The sequence below is a fragment of the Trachinotus anak genome, unplaced genomic scaffold (assembly GCF_046630095.1).
Source record: "Trachinotus anak isolate AG129_WGS33_773 ecotype Australia unplaced genomic scaffold, CSIRO_AGI_Tana_v1 ptg000012l, whole genome shotgun sequence".
Taxonomy (NCBI): domain Eukaryota; kingdom Metazoa; phylum Chordata; class Actinopteri; order Carangiformes; family Carangidae; genus Trachinotus; species Trachinotus anak.
The window spans coordinates 3,659,546-3,677,379 of NW_027273863.1; the positions used below are offsets into that span (position 1 = coordinate 3,659,546).

At 37.3% G+C, this 17,834-nt stretch overlaps 1 protein-coding gene across 1 annotated transcript; it reads left to right on the forward strand.

Moving 5' to 3' along the window:
- The first annotated feature begins 1,559 nt into the window (after positions 1 to 1,559).
- On the forward strand, positions 1,560 to 7,972 carry LOC139629849 (uncharacterized). The gene is made up of 3 exons (XM_071492748.1): positions 1,560 to 5,631; positions 5,791 to 5,943; positions 7,300 to 7,972. Exons 1-3 carry the CDS (start codon positions 4,972 to 4,974, stop codon positions 7,423 to 7,425), a joined length of 939 nt encoding a protein of 312 aa, XP_071348849.1. The 5' UTR covers positions 1,560 to 4,971; the 3' UTR covers positions 7,426 to 7,972.
- The last annotated feature ends 9,862 nt before the right edge of the window (positions 7,973 to 17,834 follow it).

The window sequence follows — 17,834 nt, forward strand, 5'->3', positions numbered from 1 at the left end:
TTATCATAAAATTTGTTTTTTTCCTTTGTTCCTCATGATGTGGAAAGGGATTTTTAAAAAAGAGATGAATTCATATCTGCCTGTCATAGACTGTCACACAGTCACCACCTATTACAACACGATAATTTGTTAGATGTACTGTATACCAGAATATCATTTCAGTCCCCCCCCCCCCCCCCCCCCCCCCGCCGCCACTTGAAAAAGGACTAAAGCCGGCCGCTTTTTACTGTTCCTCCAGTATAAAAACGTTAGCAATTAAGTAGCCTGTTGTTTGCCGCTTATTAGGGTGGGGGAGGGGAGTAGCCTACACTGTAAGAAATGATTCTGTGGTCATGTAGATTTGAATTAATGCATTAGGTAAAATGTATTCAATATAATTGTATGTTTGATTTAGAGGCCAATATTTAATTAAATTTCAAATAAAAATGTTTGGAAAAAAATCCACCCATTTTAGTTAAATGAAACTTAAACATTGTGTTTATCTAAGCCCAAATAGAGAGAATATTGAGTGAATTCAAATTAATGTAATTTTAATTGAAAAGCACTTCCTGTCTATTTCTTTTGGGTTTTTTGTTTTGTTTTGTTTTGAATGCAGCAGGCTATCAACTCCACAAGACATTTGAAGAGAGTACAAGACATGGCACAAACTTTCTCACTTTACAGCTAAACAGTAGACTAAAAATCTGATTAGCGGTGTTTAGTTTCATAGTTGCCTAATTGTTAGTATCGTGAGCCAACCAGCCACCGAACTCCATTGGAAAAATCGGCAATTTAACATGAAGATGAATGGTGATGAACGGCTGGTTAACTAGTCATTTAAGTAACATTTTTACTGAAATAAGTCCACATTTACCCAAAAATATCTGCCAAATAAAACAGTGGCTCCTGCCGTTGAATGTTGCTCGTCGTCGTCCTTTGAATTTGTGTATTTTTATTGGGGAATTCTTCATGAATTTGGGCTTAGAGGCTGTAGTTGTGTGCTTTCGGCGCCTTCAGCGGACACCCCCCACCCGTGTCTCAGAGCAGTTTTTGTCTTTTAAAACGATTTTTTTTTTAAAGAAAGAAATCTTTAAACGTTTGTTGGGTGCACATTTTCGGTGGTTTGATAACTCAGAACATTGTTGCTCTACAGTCATACAGACACAGACAGAACACCTATAAAATCAGTCCATGAACGTTTTAGAGCTGCAATTATATTACATTATTGTATATATATTATAATAATATTATATTGGGGTTGGTGTTTGTATTAGTGTTGGTGAAAATTTTCAATTATCATCTACTCCTTCTCCCTCATTAAAAATCCTAGGATCTATAAATAGGATAGCATATATTTTCATTCATTCATTTCATCGACAGCAGGGATGATTTCCATTTTAATTAGGTAACTTTTCTCAATTATGATTGAGTTATAATTTGTAATTCCTGTTAAGAGATAAATGTAAATGTTAAAATAATGACCCTGCAATTGATTGCTTCCTGAATTTGCCTTTGATTTGAATTTGATCAAAGAGCTTGTGTTTTTTTTAAAAAGACTACTTTACTAGTTTAATATGATTTTTCCACAAAAAAGTTAAATAATATCATTAAAATCCTTAAAATGACATAAACTCATTGTCACTCATTAAAGAATCCAGGATTTATAAGTTGTAAATGTTATACATGAATTAATTTCATTTTTCACATGGGGATGATTTTCATGTGCAGAAATGTGAAGCTGAAAAGCACTTCTCATATCTAAAACTTTGTGTTTTCCTTAGGTGCCGCGAAATGAGATGGCATTGTAAAGTCTGTGGATTCAGAGCGACAACCAAGGGTGATCTTCTGCAGCATTACAGACTACAGCACAGGACGTTTGAGATTGGAAATTCAGTACCTTGTCTCGATTATGATTGTCCATGCTCCTTTAAAACACTAAGTGCCCTCCGTACACATTTGTCAAGGTATCATGCAGAGGATGAAGCTAAGGGGTCAGGAGTAGTCCTCTCTTTCACATGTGTTATTTGCTCAGCTAAATATCAAACTGAAAAAGAATACTTCCGTCACTTCGGCAATCACCTAAGGAGTCATGAAACTGTAGAGTGTGTTTTTGTTGGATGTACATTTAAGACAAATATATATGGAACATTTTTTGTGCACAAAAGCAGAAAGCACAACCCTCATTCACTTGAAGACTTGAAACAAGATGTCATTGGTGAATACCAAACTTTACAAAATGAAACTGATCTTTTAGTCCCAGCTGATAGTGATCAGGATGATGCCAGTATAAATCCTCCAGTGGATATATCAAATGAAATTCACCAAAGAATTGGCTCACTTCTCTTAAAGTTGGAAAGTGTGCACAACGTTTCTGGTAAATGTATTGATGATTTGGTGGAGGAGCTTCATTTTATATATACCGCTTCTGCTCCAGTAATTCGTCAGCTTGTCGATGCAAATTTGAAGAAGAATAATTGTGTTGTGGAGGAGGACATTGTGAAAGAATTGGTGGAGGAACTATGCAAGTCACACCCTACAAGCAAGGCACTGGGAGAAGATGGGCCCTTTGGTTCTGTTTATCTGAGAAGGCAGTATTTCAAGACACAGTTTGAATTTGTCCAGCCAGTAGAGTACATCCTTGATTCGCAGGAGAATCTCAGCTTTCAATATGTGCCCCTTCCTCAGACCTTGGAGCATATATTAACCAATAAGGATATTGCACATGAGGTTTTGAAAAAAACAAACTCATCTACTGAGTATAAATCATTTCAAGACGGGAAAAATTTCAAACAAAATCCATTTTTTGCTGTTGACGAACCAAGAATAGCGTTAATTCTCTATGTTGATGATTTTGAGGTTTGCAACCCGTTAGGGACATCACGTAAGAAACACAAGATCACCGCTGTTTATTGGATCCTGGCAAATGTACCATCTGGACTGCGCTCTACTCTTTCTGCAATAAACTTGGCCATTCTCTGCAAAACCGTTGATGTTAAAAGATTCGGCTATGATTTTGTTTTAGAGCCTCTCTTGAAAGATCTGTCTGTCTTGGAACAAGAAGGAGTTTTTGTTGCCTGTGCCGGAAAGAACATAAAAGGGACAGTATATTGTGTGGCGGCAGATAATCTTGGTGCACACTCTCTTGGTGGACTTGTTGAAAACTTCATTGGTCCTTACATTTGCAGGTTCTGCTTAGGATCTCACTCTGAATACTCTCAAAAGGAGGTACGCTGTGGGGAATTTCCACCTCGCACAGAAGAAACCCATAAGCTGCATCTCAAAACTGTAGAAGATGACCCCACCTTGCCTCATTGCTATGGAGTCAAGAAAGCCTGCCCACTGACTAAGAAGCAGAGTCACTTCAGCTTTGTTAGGGGTTACCCTCCTGACATACTCCATGACCTGTTTGAAGGCATTGTCCCTTCAGAATTGGCACACTGTCTGAATACTTTCATTAAGAACAAATATTTAACATTATCAGAACTTAATGACTTAATAAAGCAGTTTCCGTTTAAGTTTACAGACAATCTTGACCGCCCTCAGTCCATCCCAGTAAATTTTGGTAGTCGTGGTACTATAGGAGGAAATGCTCATGAGAACTGGGCACTCATAAGGTCACTGCCACTAATCATTGGCGCAAGGATACCCTCTGATGATCCAGCGTGGCAAATTCTTATGACCCTTAAGGACATTGTAGAGCTCTCTGTGGCCCCTCTCCACTCCGTTGAAAGTGTTGCTTATCTTGACCTAAAAATATCTGAGCATCGTCACAGATTGCAAGAAGTTTTCCCTCATTTCAGATTGACACCCAAACACCATTTTTTGGAGCACTATCCTGCGCTCATAGAAGCCTTTGGTCCTCTAGTTGGTCTGTGGACTATGCGCTTTGAGGCCAAGCATAAGTTCTTCAAGCGTGTTGTGAGGTTCTCAAGCAATTTCAAGAATGTCTTGCTGTCACTTTCAACAAAACATCAGCTGATGATGGCTTACAATTGGCAAAGAAATATGGCTAAGCCTGCCCTGGTAATCAGTAAAGTGTCATCTTTGCCTTTGGAAGTACTGCATGTTGACATCCAGGAGTCTGTGAAGAAACTGTTCCCACAGCTAACAAGTGTACAGTTGTCGAACACCGTGACATACCATGGAACAAGGTATTCAGCTGGGATGATCTTGACGTATGGTTCTACAGTAGGGCTCCCAGACTTTGTAGAGATCATACAGATGTTGATCTTGGAAAGCAGTCTTTACTTCATTGTCAAGAAACTCAATGCTTGGTACCTGGAGCACCTCAGATCTTTTCTGTTGGAAACCTGTAAGGAAGTGAATCTTGTCCATCACCTCAGCCTTCAAGATGTCTATCCACTTGCATCTTACAGACTTGCAGGATTGCGCGTGGTTACACTGAAACGTTACATTTGTTGTACATTTTAGAATCTATCTTTCCCTCTATCATAAACTTTAGATTGTTGGTGATTTTGTGAATTAGCCCATTTCCAAAAAAATAGCTGACCACACATCACTTGTTTTCAGAGGGTTTGAGAATGTTTGTGCTTAATGTAGTTATAACCTTTACTTTTTTAAAGATTATTTTCTTCTCACTAGGCCACCTGACATGGATTCAGCAGTGCTCCGGGTCATCTTTGGTCACAGAATAGAGAAACTGACTCTCCCATCCGGAATACCAGGGACTATAGAGGAGCTGAACTCGGCCGTCAAGCAGACATTAAAATCCCAGACAACTTCAGCCTGCAGTATTTAGATCCAGATTTTGAGGACTTTCTTACTCTGAACTCCACTGCTGAAATTACACACAAAGCCACAATTAAGGTTGTGACAATTGAACCAGTTGTTCTCGATTTGTATCCAGTACCACACAATGACAGCTACAATGAAAGTTTCACCTCAGAGCAATCCAATGATCCTGCCTCCACAAGTTCTACTGCACAAGACTCTTATGACTCATGTGATTCATCATCTGTAAGCTCAGCCACCATGTCATCAAGCAGCAGCCTACAAAAGAAACAATGGCCAACTGAATTCATTATTCCACAATTCTCTGTTGAAACCGAAATGATTCTTGAAAGAGCCAATGAAGTTTACAGAAAAGAGGGCACACTGCTGACAACCCCAAACATCAAGTCAGACATACTTGAAAAGCTAGCTCAGTCCATTTATACATACACTCCCTATCTATCGCTCCAGAATTGTCTTTCTGTCGCTGAAGCACTTATCAAGGCACACCCATGTCTGAAGGATCCAGGGAGCTCTGCAGGTGTCATTGGATGGCAGAATAGCATTAAATACAAGATGGCTAACTACAGAACAAAGCTAAGAGGCCTTGGTATCCCAGATGTTACATGCAATGCTCTGAAACACAAACTCCCTGCTGACAGGAAGTCTGCAAAAAACGTGAAAAAAGCAAAAAGAGCAGAGGTCAATTATCTGCCACCCTACCCAGCTGGTGAAAATGAGCAGAGCTTGGAGAAAGTAAGGGAAGAGCTGGTCACCGGGTCAAAAAAGAAGAACAACGAAAAGATAGTCAAAGACAAAATGAACAAAACATTTGCCCTCAGACGACATGAAATCATCAATCAGTGTCCAACTGTTCGAGCCATGAAGGACCGCTGGCCTGCCCTGTTTGATCCTTCTCAAGTAAGTTGGAATTTGTAACTCCTGTTAAGAGATAATGAGAATGTAAAAATGATGACCTTGTAAGGGATTGCTTCCAAATAATTTGTCAAATTGACTTCATTATGTATAAGAATACTTTTACTTGCTCTTACTGCCTCATTTGTTACCTTTGTGTTTCAGATCAATGCAGAATTTCAACGAACAACTACTGTACATCTGGAGCCGAAATTTATGTCTTCTTTAGACCGTCACACTCCCAAGCTACTGACACTATTTCGTGCCAAAGGAGGAGCACTTGGAAGAAGACTGGAGATCATAATGGAACCGCTGGAGGTACAATACTTTTTTAAAATTAGAAGTAGCTTTATTCCATAAGATTTCCAAATGATATGAATAAGGACAAAAACTGAAGGATAGACAGTTGTACTCCAGAAATTAGCTGCTGCCCTAATTTAATGAACTATTACTAACTATTCAGTGGGGCAATATTGAATACATGAAAAACTAATAACAGCTAATGCCTTTAATATACTGTTGCTGTTTTGATCAGAGACAAGGCAATTTTATTTTCATAGCCACTTTTTAAAAACAGTTTGTCTTAAAGGGCTTTACATAGTATCATGACAACATCCTCTGCCCTTAGTTTGTCACATCCACTGAGACAACACTCCCAAGAAAACCCTTTTAACAGGGGAAAAAACAGGAGATACCTCAGTGTGAGCAACAGAGGAGGGATCCCTCACCCAGGATGGGGAGATGTGCAATAGATGTTGTATACAGACAAGAAAACAGTTTACAACATGGAATATGGGAAAACATGCAAATGGTTAATGAAGGCAGCTTCTGGTGGGAGGGAAAGCAGGGAGAGCAGGCCAGCTTAATGGGAGTACTGGATGGCAGACTGGGTCATGGACAGGGAGGGCAGGCCGGTTTAACAGCAGAGGAAAGGGGATGATGCAAGTAGCGGTTGGTGCAGAGGGATGGAGCTCTGGAGAGATCTGTAGAAACAGAGTGTGAGACACCAAGGCCAAACTACAAGGTGCAACAACATGACAATTCAAAATCTGCTAGATGAGAGGAAAGAAGGGGGAAAGGAGAGGAAACGAGAGGAAGTCCTCTCCCATTAGTGCTAGCTTTGGAGCGTCCAGTTCTAGTCAAAACAATGCAGCTTAGCTGCCCTGCTGTGTTTTTCTTATCCATCATCCCTCACTGTGAATGCTCCGGAGAATTCACTGTTGTATTCACACATGGGGTCATTCAGACATGACACGGACTTTGTACTATAGAGCTGTCAGGGTTAAATCCATTTAATGTCAGATTCATTTTCATATTTCATAGTCATATTTGTGCTCACACATTCAACTCCTCCAGGTGATGTCTTTATAATTTCAGGTGTGCAGTGCATGTGTGAAAGGGGGTAATGGATAATCACGGAGTCATATACAGTACATTGTCTACTTAAAACCATTATGAAGCTGTGTCTTTTGGTCTGACGAAGCTTTATAAATGAAGTAAAGAAGGCATGTAAAGTACGATCAGAATTGATAGACATGATGGCCAAAACCACAAAAATAGGATCCAGGTCGTACAAAAACAGATGTTTACATTTCTAAATTACAGAAACATCCAGTGATTTTTTTTTTTTTTTTTTTTGGTGAATGACTTATCAGTTGTTGCATTCCTCCCCAGGATTTAGTGCAGTCTCCGGTTGAGAGGACCAGAGAGGTTGTCCTTCAGTGTCTTATAGAATACCTTGGAGAGCAATGGGGACATCTCATCAAAGAATTCAACATAGGTGACATTAATTTGCATTAACTTATTTCAAGGACCATATTTCCTTAATTCCTCATATAGGTGCTGTTGTCAAGTAAATTGACACAGATCTGAGACCTTTGTTTTTTGCTTCAGTGCTCTTCATCATAGATTCTCCAAATCTCTGAACTCAACTAGAGGGATGAACACTATTCTTCCACATGATACTGTACATAGAGAGGGATACAATAGTAGAACAGCATTAAGCCCTCATTACAATGGAAGAACAACTGTGGACTATAAACATGTCACATGTAGAAAAGAAAACAGAACGATTTGAGACCAAGCCCACTGAGGAAATAAAATGTAATAAAACAGATTTATAAGCTATGAAAATAATAATGAATGTATTGTCTAGTAATGTGATATGTACGTTTTATACTAAGACACTTAAAATTTCATGTTGCAGGACACTGACAACTTGGAGGAACTTGAACAGCTCACAATGGCAATTAGCCTGGAGCTTCTACAAGCAACAGCCCAAAGAACATTGCAGTCGTCATAGAGGGTGTAGAAGTCATCACAGGACTTGGAGATATTGCAAGGGCTTGCTCTGTCCTCCTTGGCTTGACCTACGCATTGAATCTCGATTATCCCAGCTGAAGTACACCTTTGAGGTATTTCAGAAACTTTTCTTGGAACTGGATGATTCAAAGCTGTCAAACAAAGTCCAGTCCCTCAAGAGCAAACTTCTGGCTTGAAATGAGACTGTAGTTGCACTGGAGACTTTTGTGCTACAAAATGTCCAGCTTCTAAAGTGCTTGAGAATTGTACATTTGAAAGTGCAATGTTTGTAAATTAGCACTGATTTGGATGGTCCCATGAATGTCAGTGACATTTTAACTTTTGTTAGTTCAAAGTACAGATGTTTTTTACTGTACAAATTGTACTTTTATGATTTATGTTTTGGCACATATGGCACTTATGGAGGATTTTTCTTTAAGATCTATCGATCTAATTTAGTGGCTCAGTGAAGTGAGAAAGAATGGAAAACACATGTTTATGGACATATCAACATTCTGTAATATGGCATTTCTTCCTTTTTTTTAATAGTTAAAGTCAGCATTTTGTCCTTTTCAAAGATCAGGTTTGAAATGTATGAGCAAACTTCTGGCTTGAAAACAAGACTGTAGTTGCAGTGTTGTGCTACATAATGTTCAGCGAGGGAATTGCACATTTGAAAGTGCTGCTATGTTTGTAAATTAGCACTGATTTGGACTCTGGTCAGTGTAAGTGACATTTCTATTGTGGTTAGTTGAAAGTACTAAATGTTTTTCACTCCGTACAAATAGTTTTGGTACATGCACTTCTGGAGGATTATCATTATTGATCCAATTTAGTGACTAAGTAAGGTGAGAAGGCATGGAAACACATGTTTATGGACATCACACAAGTGAATTGTTAATAAAAGTGTTATTTGAGTATTTGTTGAGTTCTGTACTTTCTAGGCCATAGACTAGTTATTCCTAAGAAAGCAGAATGTTTAGATTTAATTAATTGCATTTAATAAATTCAAATTAATGCACTGATAAATGTAGATGATTATTACTCAATTATATATCATTGATCTGTAGAATTAAATTATTTTTTATTAGTACTATTTACACATTATGGAAATTTATCTTTTTCAAATTAACTTAATATTTTTGTTTAGATTATAATTAATTCTGTAACCATTTTCTATTCAGATCTACTCATATTAAATGGATAACTATTAATGGTTTAATATAATTAATTTTTACTCAATACCAAACATTGTGAAATTTAATTAATAATATTACTTGTAATCTGTTGCCTCATTTTTATTGAGTAGATATGGTGTATCTTTTCTTACAGTGTACACTCTGGCGACTTCGATCACAATAGAGATTAAATTTGCCCGTAAAGTTGTTAGGTAACTCACGGCATCCCAAAATAATGTTCAACTGCTTGGTAAAGTAGCTATAAAGTGTTGTGAAGCCTCTTACCTTGATGACAGTCGACGACGGCTGCAGCAGAGTCAGGCATCAGCGTCCGTATGGCGCAAATGTCTTGGGCTTCCGCGATTGAAACCAACTAGTTCCCATTGAGTAAAATGTATTAATGTATTAATTATTCGACATTGTTGACTTTACTGATAAAATATAATTAAATTGTACTCATTGATTTTCAGCTGATATTATTCAAACAAAAATGAGTAAAATGTAATTGATAAATAATTCAAGTGTGATAAAATCAACATAATAATATACCAAACTGCATTCAGACATTTTTACTATTTTTACATTTTTACTATTACTAGTATTTATTTTGTACATATTAATTTAGCCCAGTCACACTTTTTACAGTGTGTAAAGCAACTTGCCTACAAAACTTGTAAACTGTGCACATTTTGTGAGTGAATCTGAACCTGTGTGGGCTGTATGTGACAATTTTCTTATTGATTTACATATAAACATGTATCAGCCTACAGGAGCATTTTCAGTTAGTAAGCATTACTATTCTCAAATCCTCGTCTTCCCTCAGTACATGAAATTAACATTTCTGTGTACTAATGTATTGATGAATATCTACAGTACAAGTTACATGTTTTCTTTTTCTTAACTTATTTTGTAGGTCTTGTTTATGAGGTTTGTCATTTAAACTGTCACTGATCAAAACATTGGTAGGTGTTTTTTTTTCCTCCTCTATCATGGTCAAATTAACAGACAGTGGGGTCCGAAGTCTGAGACCAAGTTAAATCTTTCACAAATATGTATGAATTTCGTAATATCTTAGTATGTAGTATGTCCTAATTTGCTTTAATGACAGCATGCTCTCAAGTTGCATGGACTCCACAAGTTTGTGCAAAACCTGACCTCTGTTACCCCAATTTTCTACAGAGCTTCTCTTGGTTTCTCAGTCTTCAAGTGCCCCTATAAATGTTCAATGGGGTTGAGGTCAAGTGACTGTGGAGCAAAGTCCATGACAGTCAGGATGCCTGGGTCTTCTCTGGTCCCCTAGTAGTTCTTGCAAAGCTTTGATGTATGCTTGGATCATTATCCTGCTCCAGTATGAATCCTTCTCCACAAAGATGCAAACCAGTGAGTGCAGCATATTTCTGAAGAATGGAGTGGTACCTCTCCTTGTTCAGGTCAATTCAGCAGGTGTCCAACTCCAGACTTGAATATTCCCACCACTATATTTCAATGTGGGTTTGATACACTGTGCTATTATTCTCTCTCTTGTTCTCCTCCTTACATACACCCTCTATTACTGCCATGAATCTCAAACTTGGATTCATCAGAAAATATGATTTTTTTCCTGTTGTCCACTGTGAAATGCTGGTATTTCTTAGCCCACCCCAAGAATTTGGCCTTGTTTCCCCTCCTAACTGCTATACCTCCTCTGAGACCACTACAAGACAGGATTTTTTTTTCTTTTTTGGGTGGCATTTCTGCCTTTTATTATTATTATTATTTGACAGAGACAGTAAAGAGAGATGAAAGGTAGAGAGAGAAAGAGGGAATGCCATGCAGCAAAGAGCACAGGCTGGATTTTTTGTTTTCATGAATAACGTTGGCTTGGTGGACATCCTGACTAATGTGTGGCCCCTGCTACCAGTATGTAACACAGAGGCTACTCTGACTGGCTACCAGCTGCACTGCGGGATCACACCACAAGAGTTACAAGCCTCTGTCCTCTCACACTGTTTACATTTAACTTATTAGTTACGTGAGTTATATACAGTATGTTGTTTCTGTCCTTTAAGTACTAAGAAACTTTTTCTGTTGACTGGTTTGAACCTGCTATGTCCAAATCATACAGGATGTGGCAGTGGATTCATAGATGGTAAATGTCTCATTAGGTCATGATAGATGCATAATTCTACAACCATCAGTGGTGCTCTGTTATAATTTTAATATATGGACAAGTAAATCATGTTTAGGTACAGAGTGCTAGTTAATTGAACATTGGTATGAGCTGCTTTATTTTAAGATTCACAGCAAGAGATTCCCAAGTTCACAAACATACCAAACAAAGTGGGAGAAAGCAGACATACATCATATTCAGTGCCTAAGTTGGCACCATGGTGTCAAAATTTAAATGAACATGAGTTTTCAGCATATCATGAAACAAAAAAACGTCTAAACTGATATGCTAAAATATCCCTGTTTCTACGTACTTGGCATATACGATATCTACCTAGGCATTTGCAGTGGTTGTGTCATGAACAAACATTTTATTCTAAAAAAAAAAAAAAAAAACTGTTTGGCATGCAGACTTGTGGATATATGTGCTGCCTGGAAAGGACAAGATAAATGGAGCTCCTGGTATGTCTGCACATCTGTCAGCCCATTTTTGTTCCTTATGTCAGACCTGTTCTGATGGCAAGCACTAAGCACTGCTAAAGCCAGATGTGATACAGTATATATATATATTACACTCACAATTTATTATGGGTATTTCCAGTTATTGTCTTATGTTTTAATGTATGTACTGAAATATTAACCAGTCTAAAACACCATAATTGTAAAAGAGATAATAAAAAAAATAAATAAATAAAATAAAGGTGGCTTCATTAACGTCAAAAGAAATTATTACAGTTTTATGAAATATACCTGGTGGTGCTTATTTTATTCTTCTCAGAAAAACCCTAGCAGAATTGAACCTTTTAGACAAAACAAAAAGCATTGACATTGATGTAGTTACATAAAGGTACATTAAGGTGTCTTCTCTTGTTTTATGCCTGTACAGTTTTAACCTTCATATTACAACTGTGTGCCCCAACTGCATCTTTAAATAAAGCATGTAACATCCCCCATGGTGTGTGTGTTCCTTTTCTTTCCCCTTTACTGTTTTCAGTGCATAATGACACTGTTGTCCTTGTTACAGCTAAATCCTACTTTTGTCTCCGCCATGCTGGGTGATAAAGACAAGTAACCAATATCTTTAATACACTTCAGAGATTCTTCATCCTCACAGCGGCCCTCTTATCAACCCATCATACTGAACAATTAACAGAAAGTCATGAATTTCATTAGTAATAGACCTATTAAAGCTGTAAACAACAAATACTCACTTAACATTCAGTAATTCTGAAGTGAAAACAACAGTTACACAATCATGGCTTTTGTTGTGATTTTTTATTCAGTGTTAAATTCTGTTAACCTTCAGCTCATACTGAACATTAACAGTGACTTACTGCTGACCTGATTCTGTTCTCACGGCTGGCACTCCTGTCTGTCCTGAGCACAGTCACACAATCTACCTCCCTCATGTAAAATTACTAACTGAAACAATGTCATCTTCATTCATTCAGTTTATTTAAAACCCACACAGCATAAACATATTGAAATTAAATTTGAGAGTCAGTGTAGGTTTTGTTAACTTTTCAGTTGCCCAGCCCTCGACAGAGAGGCAATGTAGACCAACTAGTATGAGTAATTTGTGCCAAGACAAAGATTTGATCCTTCACTGGCTTCCCAACAATGAACACTAAGTGTTGTATGTGGCCAAAAAGGAGGCATTTACTTTCATGCGTGAGGTACAGTGTTTGCACATACGTCTGAAGTTAAGCATTGTACAAACTTATGTCCAAACACACTGCAGCATCTCTTTAAAACAATGTTATTTAAATTTTTTCACTTCACTCATAGGACAGGGTCAAATACAGAATAGAGCCAGAGGCTGGTAGGGATCCAGTGTCGTGGTAAATGACACTTAAGCTCATTCCTGCTCAAAATTGGATGACATTGACGACAAAGTTGTGCATTTAGAAATGCAGGTGTTCAAAGAGCAATGCCAAAGAGCTGAAGATTGAAAACATGGCTGTGAGAGGGTGTCAAAATGTCGTCCACTGACAACATCTTTCCTCTCGTACAAACTAGTCAATGCCCTACAAGTGGGCAGCAGTGACTGTGAGAGAAGTAAACACATACACATGGCAAAAGTGTCTTTGTCTCTCACACACACTTTCTGAAAAATGCATTCCTGAATTGTGCTCTGGCAGAGTTCCAGTGTGTTGCTGTTTGTGGATTCGTTAATCCTCAAAGTCCCTTTAAACCAAATGACTCAATGTTACTGTGGGCAGGTTAGTAACAAAAACACACACACACACACACTGATTAAAGCATCATTGAGCTCAGTGTGGGCACCAGATACAGACAAGGTACATTTTGAAATCCAAGTAGGATTCATCAGCTTTTGAAGGTAAGATAAATTGTTTTTTCTCGCTCTCCCTAACTTCAATTAAGGGTTACATTAACTTTTAAACAACCTCCCCAAAATTCACTGAGGTCCAAAAGTCTGAGTCCACCTTCTCATCCACTTAATTTGTCCATCCCCTCCTCTAGAACAACACATATAAGTATTTTTTGATCTGACACCCCTGATCCAGACCTGTATGATATGACAACACGATGGTTAATGTTTTAGTTTGTTGGTTTAGGAAACAATCATATTTTGGGGATTAGGGGACGTTTGCCATAATGGTTACAATAATAACCACTTGGTTAAGATTATGGATCAATGGTCATACTCAAAAAGAAACTAACATTAGCAGCACATATATTAGTCTATGATTTTGTGTGTATGTGTGTGTGTATATATATATATATATATATATATATTAAGGCTGTCAAAGTTAACGCATTACGCTGCGCTAACACTTCTTATCTGCGCTAACACTTCTTATCGCACTTAACCTTGATTGTCCCCCTTTCTGTAAGTCGCTTTGGATAAAAGCGTCTGCTAAATGACTAAATGACTAAATGAATGACGAAATGATTATTAATGCGTTAATGTAACATGCCTTTAATGGGAATAATTTTTTTAACGTGATTAACGCTTGTGACATTTGAACCTCAGGCCACTCCGTAGCTCGGGAAATCAGGAAGCAATGCACCGAGGTTGATGCCGTCGTGAGCAGTAATGGATAAAAAAGATATTTTGAATGGCAAGTTCAGTTTCAAAGTCTTGCTCTCTTGACAGGACAAAAGTCATTTGTATTTATTGTCATACCACTGGAGTACGTCTAGTCTCAAATACAACATTACTATAATGTTACAGTTAGTAAATTGGTATGCCCATCTGTAATTTTTTTTGTTGGGCTTTTGTTTTAGTTTATTTCAGCATCTTGTTTTACAATGCAGTTTGCACATGTTAGTTATTTGAACTGAGAGTATTTCTCATTGTAGCAATAAATAAACATGATTTTTTTTGCATAAAGCAAGCATTTGTCTATTCTCATGTTGAAAAGAGTATTACAATTTGAAAAAAATCAGTTTAAGGTACATTTAGAACAGATTAAAAATATGCGATTAATCATGATTAACTATGATCACTCATGCGATTAATCGTGATTAAATATTTTAATCGATTGACAGCCCTAATATATATATATATATATATATATATATATATATATAAATAAAGTAGTTTCAAAGTTTATAGGCTCATCATATGTCACATCATTTGTTACATGGCAGCTATTCTCAGGTTGAGCCCTGAGCTCCACCACAGCTGCTGGGACATTTTTATTTTCTAAGCATTTTTATTATTTATATTATTTTGGCTGGATTGCAACAGCGGGGCCAGCCCTATACGTCAGCCCTCATACTGTCGCTGACTGACTGAATTTACATCATTGTTCAACCTAATACTATGTGACTTACTCATGAAGTTACACCATTGGTCGTTGCTCTCTCAAAATGAACTGGTACAAGCAACTTAATGCATTTATTGCTAAATTTACTGACTTTTCAGACACCTTTTTTTCCCCCCAAAAAAGCGCCTAATGACAAATTTAGTGATTTAAAACTTTAGGCACTAAGAGTTGTGGCAGAGCAGCATTTTTACCCAAGCAGGAGACGTGCGCTTTGTGAGAGACAAAATAATAGAGATGTTCTGTTGCTTCTCTCTGAGTGATCATTTTAAAAGTAAATGAAGTACAGTCTTTCACTTATGTGTTGGATTTTATTTTTGACGACGTGGCAGCAGCTCGGAAATAGCTTAGAAGTGACTGCTGGTTAACATTTTATCTTAATAGGCCACGTTTCATTCACTATTTCTTACTTGTTCTGTTGTCTGACAACAGAAACAGAAAAAACATGTAAATGAGAACAGCTTTTTTGTGAATTCTGCTGTATATGAATACTGTATATGTGAGCACAGAGTGTAGGAGAGAAGCAAACAGATAAAGGGCTGAAACCAGCTGATACCCAGGCAGAATGCAAACACAAAGTGATGGCGTCAGTGTTTTTGTCAACAACACAGTCCACATATTTGGAGTAATGTACAGTATATTAATTATTTTGAATATTATTGTGCTGTTGGACTTCATTCTTCACAGAGATTAACTTTTTTCCCCTCAGATACACTGCAGCCCCTCCCCTCTTGGGCTATTTAAAATGACCATTTAATCAATACCTCTAATAGTATCTGTAGCAAGTCTCTGCCACTGTGAGTTCCCCCCAGCACACTCACTGATACCTTTTATTGGACGGCCTGCACACACACATACACATACTAGTTTCCATGTTGGATGCGGGCCAACTTTTTGATCATCACCTGTTGGGACCAATTTCTAAATGTCCCAGAGATCCGAAAAAAATCAGGTAGACTAACTACAGCCTTGTTAGCTTATACACAACTTCATACATCTGAATTGATGAAGTAATGATTTCCCCATGCTAAATGGGGACTCGAGTGAAATCAATTGGACATGGCTGATGGGGACCTCATTAACATATATTTGCATAATTAATACAAATTCCCATGTGATTACTGGGGAAAACAATAAGCATATTACTAATGACATAGGACGTGCATCTATATCAAGTACATAGTTTGCCTTTGTTAAAAAATATATAATGTCAGTTCAAATTTTGAAATTTAGCTGGGCCTCCTTGTTCATAGAAAGTATAGAAATGTAGTGTTAGGGTGCTTGCATATAACAGCTGGTGCTGTGCATGTAGTCATCTGTGCAACATAGCTGAATCTGTGATTGCAATTCTTTGATTAGGTTTGATAGAAATATCAGTGTGATGTAAGTGAACATTAATAGATGAAACAGTGAAAGACTATCTCTAATTACGTACAAAAGATTAAAAAACTAATTAATTATTGTCTGGATATTTTCCAGTCCATATCATACCCACAACAAGTCAGACCTTTAAACCCTTCTACTTTCCATTGTTCCTCACTATTCTTTTTTTTAAAGTTCTAACAGTCATAACCATTTTCTATATTCTTCCAGCATCCAACATTAGCTAACTACCACTCAGTCACTTGACACTTAGTGTCACTATAATAAAACTACTACTAACTACCAAATTAACTTCAAGACATTAAATTCACATTTGAATTGCAGAATTCAACTTTTAATGAGTTCCACTGCACAAATGAACTCAACAAATGAAGTCAAATGGACCCCAGAACAATCAATCTCCTATTTTAAAAAGGGATTCCAAATATAAACAAATGAAACACAACTTTCACATATGCATCCTTTCAAATAACTGTCAAAACCATATAATGCAATATGCTCAAATGCTTTTTAAAAGGTAGGGAATGAGTTTAACATGTTTAGCAGAACTTTACATCTATGCAGTGTACTTTGCTAAGACATGTAAAAGTAAACGAAAACTATCATACCAGAGAGTTGGTAACCTTCAAACTATTTACATTGCAACTGCCTTTTATAGGCTGTAATGCAGTTGTAAACGTAGAATTTCAGGTTCTGCCAGTCCCGGTTCTTCAGAGCTTCCGATTCAGCCCTTAAACACTTCTCACAGTCACTCTTTGCTGGTACGATACAAGAAGTGATGAACCGATTCATGTGCCTTTCCCCTGCCTGCACCTCTGTCTGCTGCCAGGGTGTTTTCTTCTTGATAGTTTTACCTTAAAGAGGTCAGAAAGACAATGAAGACAAACAAGGATATGGAAGAGTGTGTGCTGGAATTCTGATCTGACGCTCTGTATGTTGTATCAGTATATATGCCAGTATCCAGAGTACAAGTAAAATTATTTGTACCCTACTCTCTCCTTATGAATAGAATTATATTGTCAGTAAAACATTGTCCATTCTGCCACTTGGACTGAAATGATCACTGGGGAAAAGGCAAGGATGATTAGGATACTTTTTTCCTATAAACCTTAATATTGTCTTGTCCTAAAAATATTTTGTTAAATTTGATCACCATTGTGGGTTCACTTTTTATATATTCATGAAACTAATATTCATTTTGAATTTTTTTTAAAAGAAGAAACAACAGTATTTATCATGTTCCTGTCAACATATTGGATCCACTGGATAAATCCATCTAGCTAATCATATAATTATATATGTATTTTTCTGTGACAAAATTACAATCAGTTGTAAGGTGGTCAGTGATTCCAAAATTTCTTTTTATGTTCCCAAGTGGCAGCTGTTAGTGCTATTACAACATTTG